General features: G+C 35.8%; 1 protein-coding gene across 1 annotated transcript; it reads right to left on the bottom strand.

Annotated features, from left to right (window-relative positions):
* Window positions 1–1,482: 1,482 nt before the first annotated feature.
* LOC121754637 (protein FAR-RED IMPAIRED RESPONSE 1-like) lies at window positions 1,483–2,519 on the bottom strand. Its single transcript, XM_042149961.1, has 2 exons — window positions 1,861–2,519; window positions 1,483–1,759 (listed from the first exon to the last, which is right to left on the bottom strand). The coding sequence occupies exons 1-2, from the start codon at window positions 2,517–2,519 to the stop codon at window positions 1,483–1,485; spliced, it is 936 nt and encodes a 311-aa protein (XP_042005895.1).
* Window positions 2,520–13,233: the final 10,714 nt, after the last annotated feature.

Below are 13,233 nucleotides of genomic sequence, written 5' to 3' on the forward strand. Positions count from 1 at the left end.
GGTACAGAAAAAATTCCTTGCTGAAGCACTTACGAGGTGCAAAGTTCCGAAAATGGCAACCCAGGTGCGAAAATGCAGAACCCACGTGGTGACCATGCCTTGGAGGAACAACAACTTCATTGACGAGGTAGGTATCTACGTCATGCGGCACATGGAAACTTATTTTGGTTAAAGGGTGAAGGACTGGGATTGTAGCCTTAATGCAAATGGAACAAAAAGCTTGGAAATGTTCCGCATCAAATATGTAAGGACCCTCCTGACGTGTGTTTACAACACTAGAGGTGGTGACAACTAGAAGCAAGCAACACATTTTTGGAAAGAGAAGCCGGCGAAATTCAACTTTGAAAATTGGGTCAACCAGTACGGGCTGGAGTGATATATTGTATGCATTATACAAATGGTGATGGGACAAGTAATGGCAGCATTAAAGTAAACTCTTTAAATTTATGGAAATCAGGTTTTTGTATAGTACAATTGTTAGAACATCTACTAGTATGGTTCTTGGGAAGAAATGGCATGTGCCAGATGTATGAATGTTTACATTAACAGAACTCTGGTATTTGTCATGTGGTACAAACTAATGAAACATAACTACGTAATAATAGCAAATATGTAGGTAATAATGCATTCACATTCATGTATTTTATTTATAATGAACAATAAGGGGAAAATAATATACTTAACTTACAAAATGATGCACTTAATAATGAACAACCATGCAATACATATATACGCTATGTAATAAGGTCAATACAAACCAAGCACATGCACAATATTTTGCAATCTTCAAGCATTATTCTGGTGTGCATTATTTGATTTAATGTGTACATTATTTTCCATTTTTCATGCATTATTTTGTTTGCATTATTTGGTTTACTATGTACATTAGTAGCCATTCGTAACGCAATATGTTTAATTTTTTTCATTATGGTGTGGGCTGTACTAACTATTGAATTTAATGATCCTTATTATATGCATTATTATATTATGTTGGTTCATTATGTGTTTTTATTATAGCATTATTTGGTACGACAATTACTGTTGTGTGTGATGGACCTAATAACAAAATGTAATTGGCAAATGTGCAACATGGACTTTCTATAAACCATTAATGCCTGATTTTAGTTCAGTGTGATGAAACATAAAATTCTAACACACCACCATACGCGAAAAAAGACGCATAAAATAACACAATCCCGCTAAATAAATCCATAGAATACATCAAATCGGACGCTTGCCCTTCCCCAACTCTTTCTCCATCTCCATCTCTTTAAGCATTGGACAATTTCTGGAGTCATGATGACCCATCTCATCGCAAGCCTTACACTGTCTAAGAGGCCTACTAACATCCTTTAGAGCCTTTTGTCTTTTCGAAATCAGTCGGCTCGCTGAGCTACTTGCGTGCCCCTTGGTCTTGACAACATCTGGAGGATGGACCTCAACAACTTCAGGCCGCACCATACCATAAAAATCTTCAATCAATCACCTTTTTTCAGCTGCGGACGTTGTAGGATTCCCAGAATTACCAAGTTCTTCCACACCGCCTACAAATGCCCTTAGCAATTCAATGTCCCCCTCAAATCGCCGGAGAAAACCGTAGAACATAGAAATGCCTTGCTTTGACAGTGTTTGCCTATCGTCAACAACAGACCTAGTAGGGAAGTCATCATGAAACTCCCCATGGACCGCCTTGGCTAACGGAGTCTTCATCCACCTGCTTTGGCAGTATTTATCTGGTATTTTCTTTAATTCATTGTTCCTGAACAGAAAAAAATATGACTGCACAAATATCCATACCGACCGAAGAGTTTGCATTCACAATAGTATGAATCATCACTCCTATCATGTGTCACCAAATACGATTTGCGATTGCTATCCCCAAGCTTATATGTGTCAACAAATTTAGTCGAAGAAAAACCTAGCACGCGACATCTATCATTACCCTCAACGATTTCTTTCTGTATTCTCTTGAACATCGTATCGGTGTATAGCGTCGAAGCATGTTTCTCGAACGGTAGCGTAGTGGCCAAAATGGGCAAAACAGTGGCATCGTGGTAGTCTAAAGCTGTCCTACTGTTTCGCTGGAATTCAACAGCATGGTTGAAATTCAAGTAGAACTTGGCTATGTTCGCACGGGGCTTCAAAAATCTTTTGTAGAAACTGTTCTCCGATTCTAAAATGGACGTAGTCCTAATCATCGAACCCAGAGGAAAATCTTTAAAATACGCCGGTATCCAGAAATGCCTATATTCGTACAATGTGTTGAACCAGTCAAAGTCTTCCAACCCATGACTTTCCACAACTCTTTTCCACTCCTCTTCAAATTCGTCGGGCTCAAGAAGATCCGACCAAACGCATGCATTGAATTCCTTCTTGAAATCTTCATCCCTCAGCAACCTATTTAGAACCTTGGTAGCCAACTTATGCATTATATGCCACATACACCATCGGTGTCGCATGTCAACCAGAACCTCTTCAATGGCTGATCTCATTCCCATGTCTTGATCTGTCACGATCATCTTCGGTGCTATGCTCATGCATTGAACGAAATGTCTAAACAACCAGCCAAATGCCCCTGTTATACGTGGAGTCAAAGGCTATGCCCATGCATTCAACGATCATCTTGTGTTATACGTGGAGTCAAAGGCTACAATGTCACCAAACATGTGGTAATTCATCTTCATCAAGCCATCACACCAAAACAGAGCAACCAACTGGTTGTTTTCGTTAACCTCATAATGATATGTGCACGACTCGGATATTTCCTTCTTTTTAGCCATGTCGTCCAACACCATTTGCACATTGAATCCATGTGCATGTGCTTTGATGTCGCGTGAAGCATTCCTGATGTCACCAACCGTACAACCGACGAGGTCAAACCCACCGAGAGTTTCTTTCAACACCTTAAATGTAAATGTGGGGCCAATATTCGCTTTTGAACAATCAAGTATGAATTTCTGATGAACGTCATCCAAATGACGGTTAACAGACATAAACTGCTGATGCTCTAACTTAACCATATCATGGTTATGAATCTCATTGAAATCCTGTACTATATAACCTACATATCCTTTATCAGAGAAATACTTGAATGATATACTCGCTTTACAACCACATCGCTTGGATAAACGTCGGCGCTTCATTGAGAAACCGGAACGTGCATTCAATTGGTCATCCTCGTTGGACTTCTTCTGGCCTTCCCTATTGCATACGACATAATACCACGTTGTAACATCGTCCACCTTCCTCACCCCTTGTTTGCGCGTATCAAAACCAACAGCCCGGGCATACACATCATAAAACGCGAGTGCAAAATCTAATGATTGGAACTTCTGACCAACAACAGGCTTTAATTCCTCAGAACAGGCAGGCACTACGCTTACTGTTTATAAACACGAAAACGTACAAGTTAAGCTAAATATGCATTATATGAAATATACTATACATTACCGACCATAAAGAGTGCATTATATAATCATACTTATACATTACATGTATAATATCATCCAACTACCAATTCAATATTAAACCAAACACTATAGGGATGGCTCTAATTCGCGGACATACATACATGTTTTGAATCTCATAGTATACAACACTCCTAGCCCCAGAAATCGGCAATCCTAGGGGAATGAATGAACCCCTATGTCACATGAAATAACAAACCTAGGAGTATGAATGCACCGTAGCCACCACATAACCATCAAAAGTCAATCATGTTTCGATAAAACAGTAAAGAGGCACACCAACATGAATCACGAATTTCCTGATGTAGACAGTTTGGGTTATGCGACTGATTTATAAAAAAAAAATGAAACCATCCAAATCAATAAACATGGGCGTAAATCACTGGATTACCTTCTTCCATCGATAATCGAACTATGGTGGAAAATCGGTATGAGTTCGATTTAAATTCGATAAAGCTGTGAAACAGGAATTTATCGCCGTGTGCTTGAATGTTGATAAAACGCGGACTGAAAGAGAAAGAATTAAACGAAATCTGAACAAATCTTGATGAAAAACTGCAGAAATCCTCAAACGGAGGAAATCATGGACCATTCCATAACTAACTCCAATAGAGATTCTCTATTTTGCCCTTCTCACGTTAAAAATTCATGAAATATGATAATTTCAATCAAATATTTAGTCCATTAGATCAGCATAAATCAACGCTGGAGATGAAGAAGAAGAAATGATTAATAAGGGGAAAAGGATTTGAATACAACTCTCTCTCTCTCTCTCTATATATATATATATAAAATTGCTTAATTATGACCTTCCGTATTTTTGATTAATTATTGACCATTAGATCATCTAATCCTAAGGCCAAGATTTGAGCTGCATTTCTGAATTTAAATACATTTTTATTTTGATCATCTCCCTATATATATATATATATATATATATATATATATATATATATATATATGGAATGCTTAGACTACGAAAGCATAAATAAACTATGAATTTATTGTGAATTATGTATGATTTCGATTACGATCCATGAATTCAAAATTGAAAATTTTGAATTCCTATTATATTAGAACCCATGACTACAAATCACCCAACATTAAGGTGACGACTTTACAGTAGATCTTCACAATCACGGGTTGAAAATTGTTAATTGCTTGATATCTAAAAGTTAATTTTGTTATAACTGCTTCTTATACCCAGGTGAAGAAAATACTACTCCCCCGTCCTAATAAAGATGACTCTTTCCTTTGGTGGCACGAGAATTTACACTACTTTATTATGTGTGTGAAGTGGATAGAGTAAAGTAAGAGAGATGAAATAAAATAGAGAGAAGGGTGTTCCATTTTTGGTTATCTTGATTGGGATAAATAAAAAAGGAAATGAGATAAATAAAAAAAGAAAGTGGATTATCTTCAGTGAGAAGGAAGGAGTATACTAAATGAAAACGGTACTCATGGACGATATTCACATTGATTAGTATAGCATAACATTTCTCTCTCCTTTTCGACACATATCATATACTGCATATACATGTAGGATTGCTTGGATTGCGAATTTGCGATAATGATAAAACACCCCTTTAAATTCGGAAGGTAGAACCAAAAAACCATGTCATTATAAGAGAACATATAAGGCCCTTTAATCCTCTTAACTTCGTTTTTTTTCATTATAGAAAATTCGGATTTAAGGCGATTTAAATGATCTAAAAATCACCTAGCTAGGTCATATTAAAATCTAAATTTTCTATAATGAATAAAAATAACCTTATGTGTTTTTTTTATAATGACTTATTTTTCGGATCTACGTTTTGCGTTTAAAATTGACTATGTATTATCACGTACCTACCCAAATACATATCATAGTGATTTAGTTATGTAAAAACATCGTGAATACTATAAAATAATCAACTTAACAACATTAATCAAAATTTAAAAATATGTTGGTATTTAGAAATTATAATTTTATATATAAATCTAAACATCTCAATCAAACATAGTATCACATTATATTTAATCAAATCTTTAATTCAACTTTATACTATGTACCAGTATTCAGTTGTATTATATGAATCGATAAAAGCAAACCGATGAATTTTTTTTTACATATTTTATTACCTACTTAATTTAATTAACAATAATTCAGGACACAATTAATAAAAAGCAAAACAATTAAAACCGATTTAATTTAAATAACAATAATTGAGGGTACCATTGATAAATACAATATGAGGTGGTATGACGAGTAATAAGTGTTGGCTGGCATTCAACCATATGTACATTTCTCTCTATGGGGCCACAGGAATTTTAACTACTCTCAAATAAAACAAATTTTAAATTCAGCTTTAAATTTTCTCATTTATTCATCACATGTTAAGTCATGAAATTTCACAATCATGGGAAGACTAGTGGTTGTTTGGTTATTATAGTGCATGAATGTCACTAGACCCAACATCATTTTTTCTTTTCGTTTTTACAAATTCTTCTACATTTAATTTCACTCCGTAAGATTCTTATTTGATGAATCTCATAAGTTGTCTTATCTTAGTAGTGCCAAACCTGAAATAGCTTATGCCTTATGGCATTGTGATACAATGAAGTATTGTATCTGAGTGTCGACGACGAGAAAGACCAGGGAGAGGTTCGTTCGCGGAGGATTCCTCCGTCGAGCAGCCGCCGTCCGCTAGGGTTTCGCGTGAGAGAGATCTAGTAACTTGTATGGAAAGTAAATGAGCAATAGAAAATAGGGTAAATTGTGGTATATTGATTGATTAATTCAATGTACAGAATCCCTATTTATATTATCTAGGATCCTATGGTTGGTTCGACTCTACGTCTCAGGAAATAACCAATAAAGAAAACCCGATACGGATCTTATAACTACGCTCAACTCAAGAATTATAATATAATAAAGATGGTTCCAAAAATAAAAGACTGAATAATAGAATTCGACTAGTGGTTGTTTGGTTATTATAGTACATGAAATTTTATAAAATTGTTGCCTTTGATACGTAATTTATTGCACTAATTCAAAAAAATATCTTAGTGGTGTGGTGGTGACTTTTATACTTATTCCAGTAAATCACTCATCAGATTCATTAATTTGGTCATCTCATATGTATTACATACTAAAATCAAATAGTAATTTACTATGTATGTAATGTTTTAGTTAAATAAAGGTGACATATATGTTTCATCTACTTTATCTCCCTATTTAAGTACTTTTTGTACTTTGAATCTTGGATCATAGTTTTTATTTAGTTTTATGAGAGAATTATTCGCATAAAATTATACACTTAAACGTTAGAGAGGAAAAGGAAAATAATAGAGGACCATATACAGTTATTTTTTAGTTATAACTGATCAAAAGCACAAACCTACTTAGTACTTATATACAGTTATTAATGGAATAAGTGATTGATTTTCAGATTATTTCGTTTATTTTTAATAGCATTACAATAGGCAATAATACAAATAGATAACAAAAATGTTAAAAGTAAAATAAAGCACCGAATAAATTATAAAATGATGTCCGCATACTATAATCAAATACAAAATGCTGAAAATGTATTGTACCACCGTATATATATAGAGAGATCAATCTGAAAATAAACATGATATATTTATGCTAAATAATTAAATATTATTTCAACTTATCACAATTTTTATTTCTATGCTAAATTATCGACTTTGGTTATATGTTAATATAGTACTCTACTAGTTAATATGACATGGATATATATTTAAAAAAATTTGTCCATGAGTTCTTGAACGTATATAAATATTAGTTGTTGCCAAAAAAAATCGAAAAACTGTTAGGTATGCAAACATTATGCGGACATGTATCTGTTTAATTTATTGTAATTTGGGTGCCTATTGAATAAAATTGACTTATTAGAATCCACTTAAAAAATGACAATATAGTTTACAATACACTTGGCCATTCATTGATTATTTATTGGTACTAATGTAACAGTAGTACTATGTGTTAATTAGTATTAATGCCCCTTGTGCATTCTGAATGGTGTACTGAAAAATAAGTATTCCTTCATTAAACTATATAAAGTTCAAATTAATTGATCTCTTCGTGTTATTTAATGTTTTGATGTCTGTTTTCGAATTTGATTTCGTTGGTAATTTTTCGAAATATTGCATTGAGTAAATACCGAATAAAACAATCTTATTTGCTTTTTTTTTTGTTTTTTATGTTAAGGTTCCAACTAGGATATATGATTTGGATCTTATATTAATAAATAATAAGGACGAATGACGTTTATTATTTTATAGTGCAAGAAATCAAGAATCCTTTAAATGAGGATTAAATGACGTTGAACATAAAATACGAGTAATTAGTAAAGAAGTCTCATTAAATAAAGGCCAACAATTTACTGACATAGAAGTGTGCTTTATCTCTGATTAATAAAGATATGGTCCCATTTATTTTCATATGTCGAATGGTCCCCATTATTTTATTGAATTAATATCAACACAAATTGCTGGTGTCTTTCTATTTCCCGTTGGGTGAGTTGAATCGAATGAATAGCTGATAAAACTATACCCGCCAACTTTTTTATATTAAAAAATGATTTAAACCATTATTTTTAATCAATTCTAATTCATCTCATAACTTTTTAAATTGAATATAAAATGTTAATTATTACATAATCAAAATTAAAATAAATTGATTAAACTAAGAGGAAATAAAAATGAATTCCTAGGATTCTAACTTTGTTCCATTGAATGTGTTGCCGAGCTGGCATATTGGTATTCCGACCTAACTTTAAACTATATAGTTAAAGATGGAGTGCCATAAATAATGATTAAATATTGTGAGCCAATATTGTTAACCACTAGTACGAGTTGTATGCCACGTGTAAATTCATATACTCCCTAATTTCTAAAAAATATATTTTTTAAAATATCAAAAATTTTAATATAAAATTGATAAAATAAGAGATAACTGAAAGAAAAAATGTGTTATTAGAAAATGGATCTCACCTTATATCGAATATTTTTTTTCAAAATGAAAAATATCTATTTTTAAAAAACAGAAGGGGTATATAACAACACTACACCGTCAATGGTAGGAGAGTTCTTCTGATTTTCACTCAAATCGATCTGATTATGATTATAGGTCAAGTGTTTTGAATCCAGTTGGAACGAAGTAAGCTAGTTGAATAGATAGAATGGATATTGAGGTGAATGTGAAGTTCTTCTTGTAGTAAAAATTAGAAAAAGTTCGTCTTCAATTAACTTGGAAAAAACTTTATAATTAACCAACGAAAAAAGTTCAAATACCCACTAAAACAAAAAGTGAAGTTAAAATTATAATCTAAATGATGCAAAATGTGGCACATGATCAATGACAACTGATAGATGACGAAACTCTAATTTTATAAATTCAAAATAAATTAATAATGATAAACATTAATGTCAAACAATGATAATAACTATACATAAGTGGTTCGAAAATATTAGGAAGTAATTTTTTTTTAAAAAAATGATGATTTTGCCTTTTAATCTATACATACATTTATTTATGATTCACTGTAGTGATAAACTGCAAACTCATATATTGTACAAACTCTAAACTTTCAACACAGTGTCAACACAACATCAATACAAAGTCAATACAATATAAAATTTCAAGATTTTGATGTCAACACAATGTCAACACGGTGTCAACCGTTGACACTGTGTTGATATTTTCTATTGTTATTATTTTGTAATCTGTTGACATTTTTTTAATGGTTGATGAGGCTCATTTCGTGCATTGGTTATGAGGTTAAATTCGGTGTTTTCAGTGAACTAACAAGTGTTTGTAAGTTCAGGTGCGTAAAAATCTACCGGATCCAGGAAATGTATATAAGTCAATCGGGCAGATGAAAGTGAGGAATAGTGAAGTAAAAAGCGCCATCAATCTACCTGACCTGGGAAAATGACAATGACACTGGCAGAAAGCAAAAGTAAGACGGGGAGCATTTTCTAAAGGATCTTTTCGGAGGGCAAGAATGACAAATCATCAAGAAGGAGAGCCCTAGAAATCCATTCCTCAGCTATAAAAGGGGGCATCATCTCAAGTTCTGGGAGAAGTCCTTTTAGTTTTCACTAAGTTTTAGCTTACTTCACTTCACACAACTTGCACACTTTGGATCAATGGGGGTAGTTCAGGGCATTTGTGGCGGCTTAGCTTTGTTTCTGTGGTGCAACACCGTCCCCAAGGGGGCGAAGATACAATTGTTTTACATTTCCGTTGTTTTTGTCTCGCCGTGAACTTCTTTGTTTGAAGCTCGACGACTGATATTTCTGTTCAGATCTTATTCCAGTTGCTATGGAAGTTTATGGTTTCTGTTTTATCTGATTTTAATGCTTAATGTTGGTTCTTACTGATTTGGATGGTTTTTGCAATTGGTTGTTGAGTTGAACTTGAGATCGGTTGAATCAGAGTTGGTTTGTTGTTGAATGTTTTGAATCGGAGTTGAGCAGATATGGATCTGAGCGTGGTTGAGATGGTGACAAACTCATAGTTTAGGATGGTTTTAGAGGTGTTTAATCCATGATTTTGTTGAATTAAGGTGTTTATTATAGGTTGTCACACATTTAGTCATCAATTAGATGAAGTAATGAGTTTGTTGGAGTTTTGAAGTAAAACAGGTTAAAACTGGCAAAACGGAGTGAACGGGCTGATTCCAGAGAGTTCGCCCGGTCGGGCGTTTTCCATCCGAAGAAACGCCCTCTCAAGCGTTTTGAGTGAATCGCGGGATCTAGAGAGAAAGCCCGACCGGGAGTTTTGGCACTTGCGGATCGCCCGGTCGGGCGTTTTTGTCAGACTCATATTTTACCCATTTTTTTACTTGGAATATAAAAGAGGACTTCACACATTTGAGCCCTAACTCCCAAACGACGATTCTAATCAAGAAAGCAAGGTTTTGAAGAGGATTTGAAGGCTTAGGAGCTTCCCCTCTCAAGATATTGAAGGAGAAGACTCCCTACCATCATTTCTACCATAGGGAGTTCTAGTTTCCATTTTCTATTCATGTTTTTTTCCATTTACCTTGTTTTCCTTTTTGTTTCATCTTTGACTATGAGTAGCTAGAATTTTCTTAGGTTTGTGGTGATGTTTGTATAGAATCCATGGGTTGATCCTTGATTTATGCTATCTATCTCTTGTGTTGGTTTTGTTGGTTATTGCGCTCTTATTATCCAATTGCGTAGCTAATAATTTGGTATATCTTGTTCTAATTAATGACATTGAGAGATGCATGATTAGAATAGTTAGGTAATCAACAACTACATGCGTTACATGTGATCGAGGGATGCATGAGCTAGAGAGAGGACTTGGGCCCGTTGTTCTAGGGAGTTAATCTTGAATTGTACGGAGGAGACTCATACACTAGAGATTAGTCCACGTGTTAGATGCACCCGAGAGGAGGTCTAACCAATTAACCCGACCTTCCTAGCCACACATGAGAACTAATAGATGAGCATGATCCCTAGGTGAAACCCGTGATCCATACTAACGGATCCATATCCCTACCTTTCCAAATTTGTGTGAAAACCATCCTTTGTTTGTCTTGCTTCGTTAATTATCTTTACTTGATTAATTATTCTTTGATCTTAGTTATAGAAAACCAAAGTGTTCAAAGTTGCATCGTAATACTCAAACCAGCTTTTAGTCTTTGAGGATCGATAATTTTAGCTTGCCATATGCTACTTAGCCCGTATACTTGTGGGTGTCGCTTTTTAATGCAAAATTAGCAGTCATTACCCCTGCCCAGCATGCGATTGATATCAAGACAAACGTGTTGTCCGTAGTGCCACATTTCTACGGGCGGAAGATTGAATGCCCATATGAGTTCCTCCACCAGTTTTGCAAGCTGTGTGGAATTCAGAAAAGACCTCCCACCTCGAGCGAGGAGGATTACATATTGAGGGAGCTCCCATTTGCGCTGAAGGGTGAAGCCAACACATGGTTATTAAGGCTACCGCCCAGTTCTATCCGCATGTGGGCAGATTTCAGATTAGTCTTCTTGGATTACTTCTTTCCCGCGAACAAGACTAATGCTCTACAAAAGGAAATCCAGGCATGCAGACAGGATTATGATGAGTTCCTAAGTCAATATTGGTCACGCTTCAAAGGACTGCTTGATTCCTACCCTAACAACCAAATGATCGAAGTAGAGGTCTACAACATCTTCTATGAAGGGATTAATCCAGAGTCGAAGGACTTGATGAACTTTTCGAGCGATGGGAATTTCACAAAGAAGCGTGTAAGAGAGGCTAGAGAGATTCAAGGAAGATTGATTGATGCAAAGAAGACGTATGATCAGTCGCGTGCCATTCTCAGAAGAGGATCAATAATGCAGCAACGGAACAAGGTGCCGAAAAGGTGGAGGCCCGAATTGACAGATTAGAAAAGACACTCTTGAGTGCTATAGAGAAGAGTAACCAACCTTCCCTACCAGAAAAAGGTAAAGGCGCCAGGTCCAGAGGAAATATAGTCGTGGTCCACCAGGGGAAGGAGATTTCCAAGCCCAAGTAAATTCAATGGGAAGCTGGAATCCGAATAGAAGTTGGAACCAAGGCAAGCAAAGGGATGCCCCACAGAGGGAACACCCTAACTTTAGATGGACTGATGGTAACCCGAACCCACCACCCCAACAGCAGAATACCAACTATTCGAACCCACCGGAAAATCTATCTAACTGACCTGGAAGAAATCAGGAGGGATAGAACAATTGGGCAACCGGAATCAGGGCAACTAATCAAACTGAGCAAACAGGAATCAGAACAATACAGCCAACTCCTATGTGCCACCGCATCAGAGGAATTACCAGAGTAATAATTCGAACCCTCAGCCCAACTACTAGGGGAACCAGGGACCGAGTAATCAGTACAACACCAGTCAGGGATCTCAAGGAAACTTCCACCCCAATCAAGGACACAGATCTAGCCATCATCAAGGGTCGGGCTCTAATCAGCCGAACTCCAGACAACCGAAGACCTTCGATGAGATGATAAGAAGCGATCTAGTCAGTTCACAGTAGCACCTTCAAAATAACATGCAGTCCAACAATGATACGGTAAATAAGCTTCAAGATGCTCAGGTGGAGCACAAGGCAGCCATGGACATGCTGGCAAAGCAGTTATCCCATATCGCCACTTCCCTGAGTGAAATGCGCGGAAAAGAAGGTAGAATCCCTGCCACAGTTAAGCCACCGGATAGGGCTAACATCAGTCAAATAACCCTGAGATCTGGCCGAGAATGCAAAGGTCCGACAATGAAGATTGATGAAGGAACACCTGCTGTGGTGAGTAAGGAAAATGATGTTCCGGTCTAGCAAAGCGAAGACACAAAAACAAGGGAAGATGAAACAAGGGGAACCAAAACAGGGGATGATATCCTGATCGGTAACTTGAGGAAGCCATTACCTCAAATGGCTGACCCATTCTTCCTAGACCCAAGAACTGAAGTGGAAAATGAAGAAGTAGGGAAAAGAAACTGGAGAGTCTTCTAAGGGAAATTCCAGCAACAAGGTCCAGCAAGCTAAACCATTCCCCTACAGAGGGGAGGTTAAGAAGAAGAAAGAAGATCCCGTAGACTTCATGGAATTTTTTGGCAAACTGGAAATCAACCTGCCATTCCTACAGGCTCTGAAATTGCCTCTTTTTAGCAAGTTCATCAAGGAATTCATCGCTGGGAAAACCAAATTCAATGGAAAGATAGTGATCGGAGAGAATGTTTCAGCAGTGATCCAGAAGA

Source organism: Salvia splendens, chromosome 11 (assembly GCF_004379255.2).
Source record: "Salvia splendens isolate huo1 chromosome 11, SspV2, whole genome shotgun sequence".
Classification (NCBI taxonomy): Eukaryota; Viridiplantae; Streptophyta; class Magnoliopsida; order Lamiales; family Lamiaceae; genus Salvia; species Salvia splendens.

Excerpts from the sequence above, each read along its gene's own strand:
- LOC121754637 (XM_042149961.1), bottom strand. The coding sequence starts at position 2,519 with ATGATCGTGACAGATCAAGACATGGGAATGAGATCAGCCATTGAAGAG. Across the intron at positions 1,760-1,860 it reads GGGGATAGCAATCGCAAATC|GAACAATGAATTAAAGAAAA; the intron begins GTATTTGGTGAC and ends TTTTCTGTTCAG.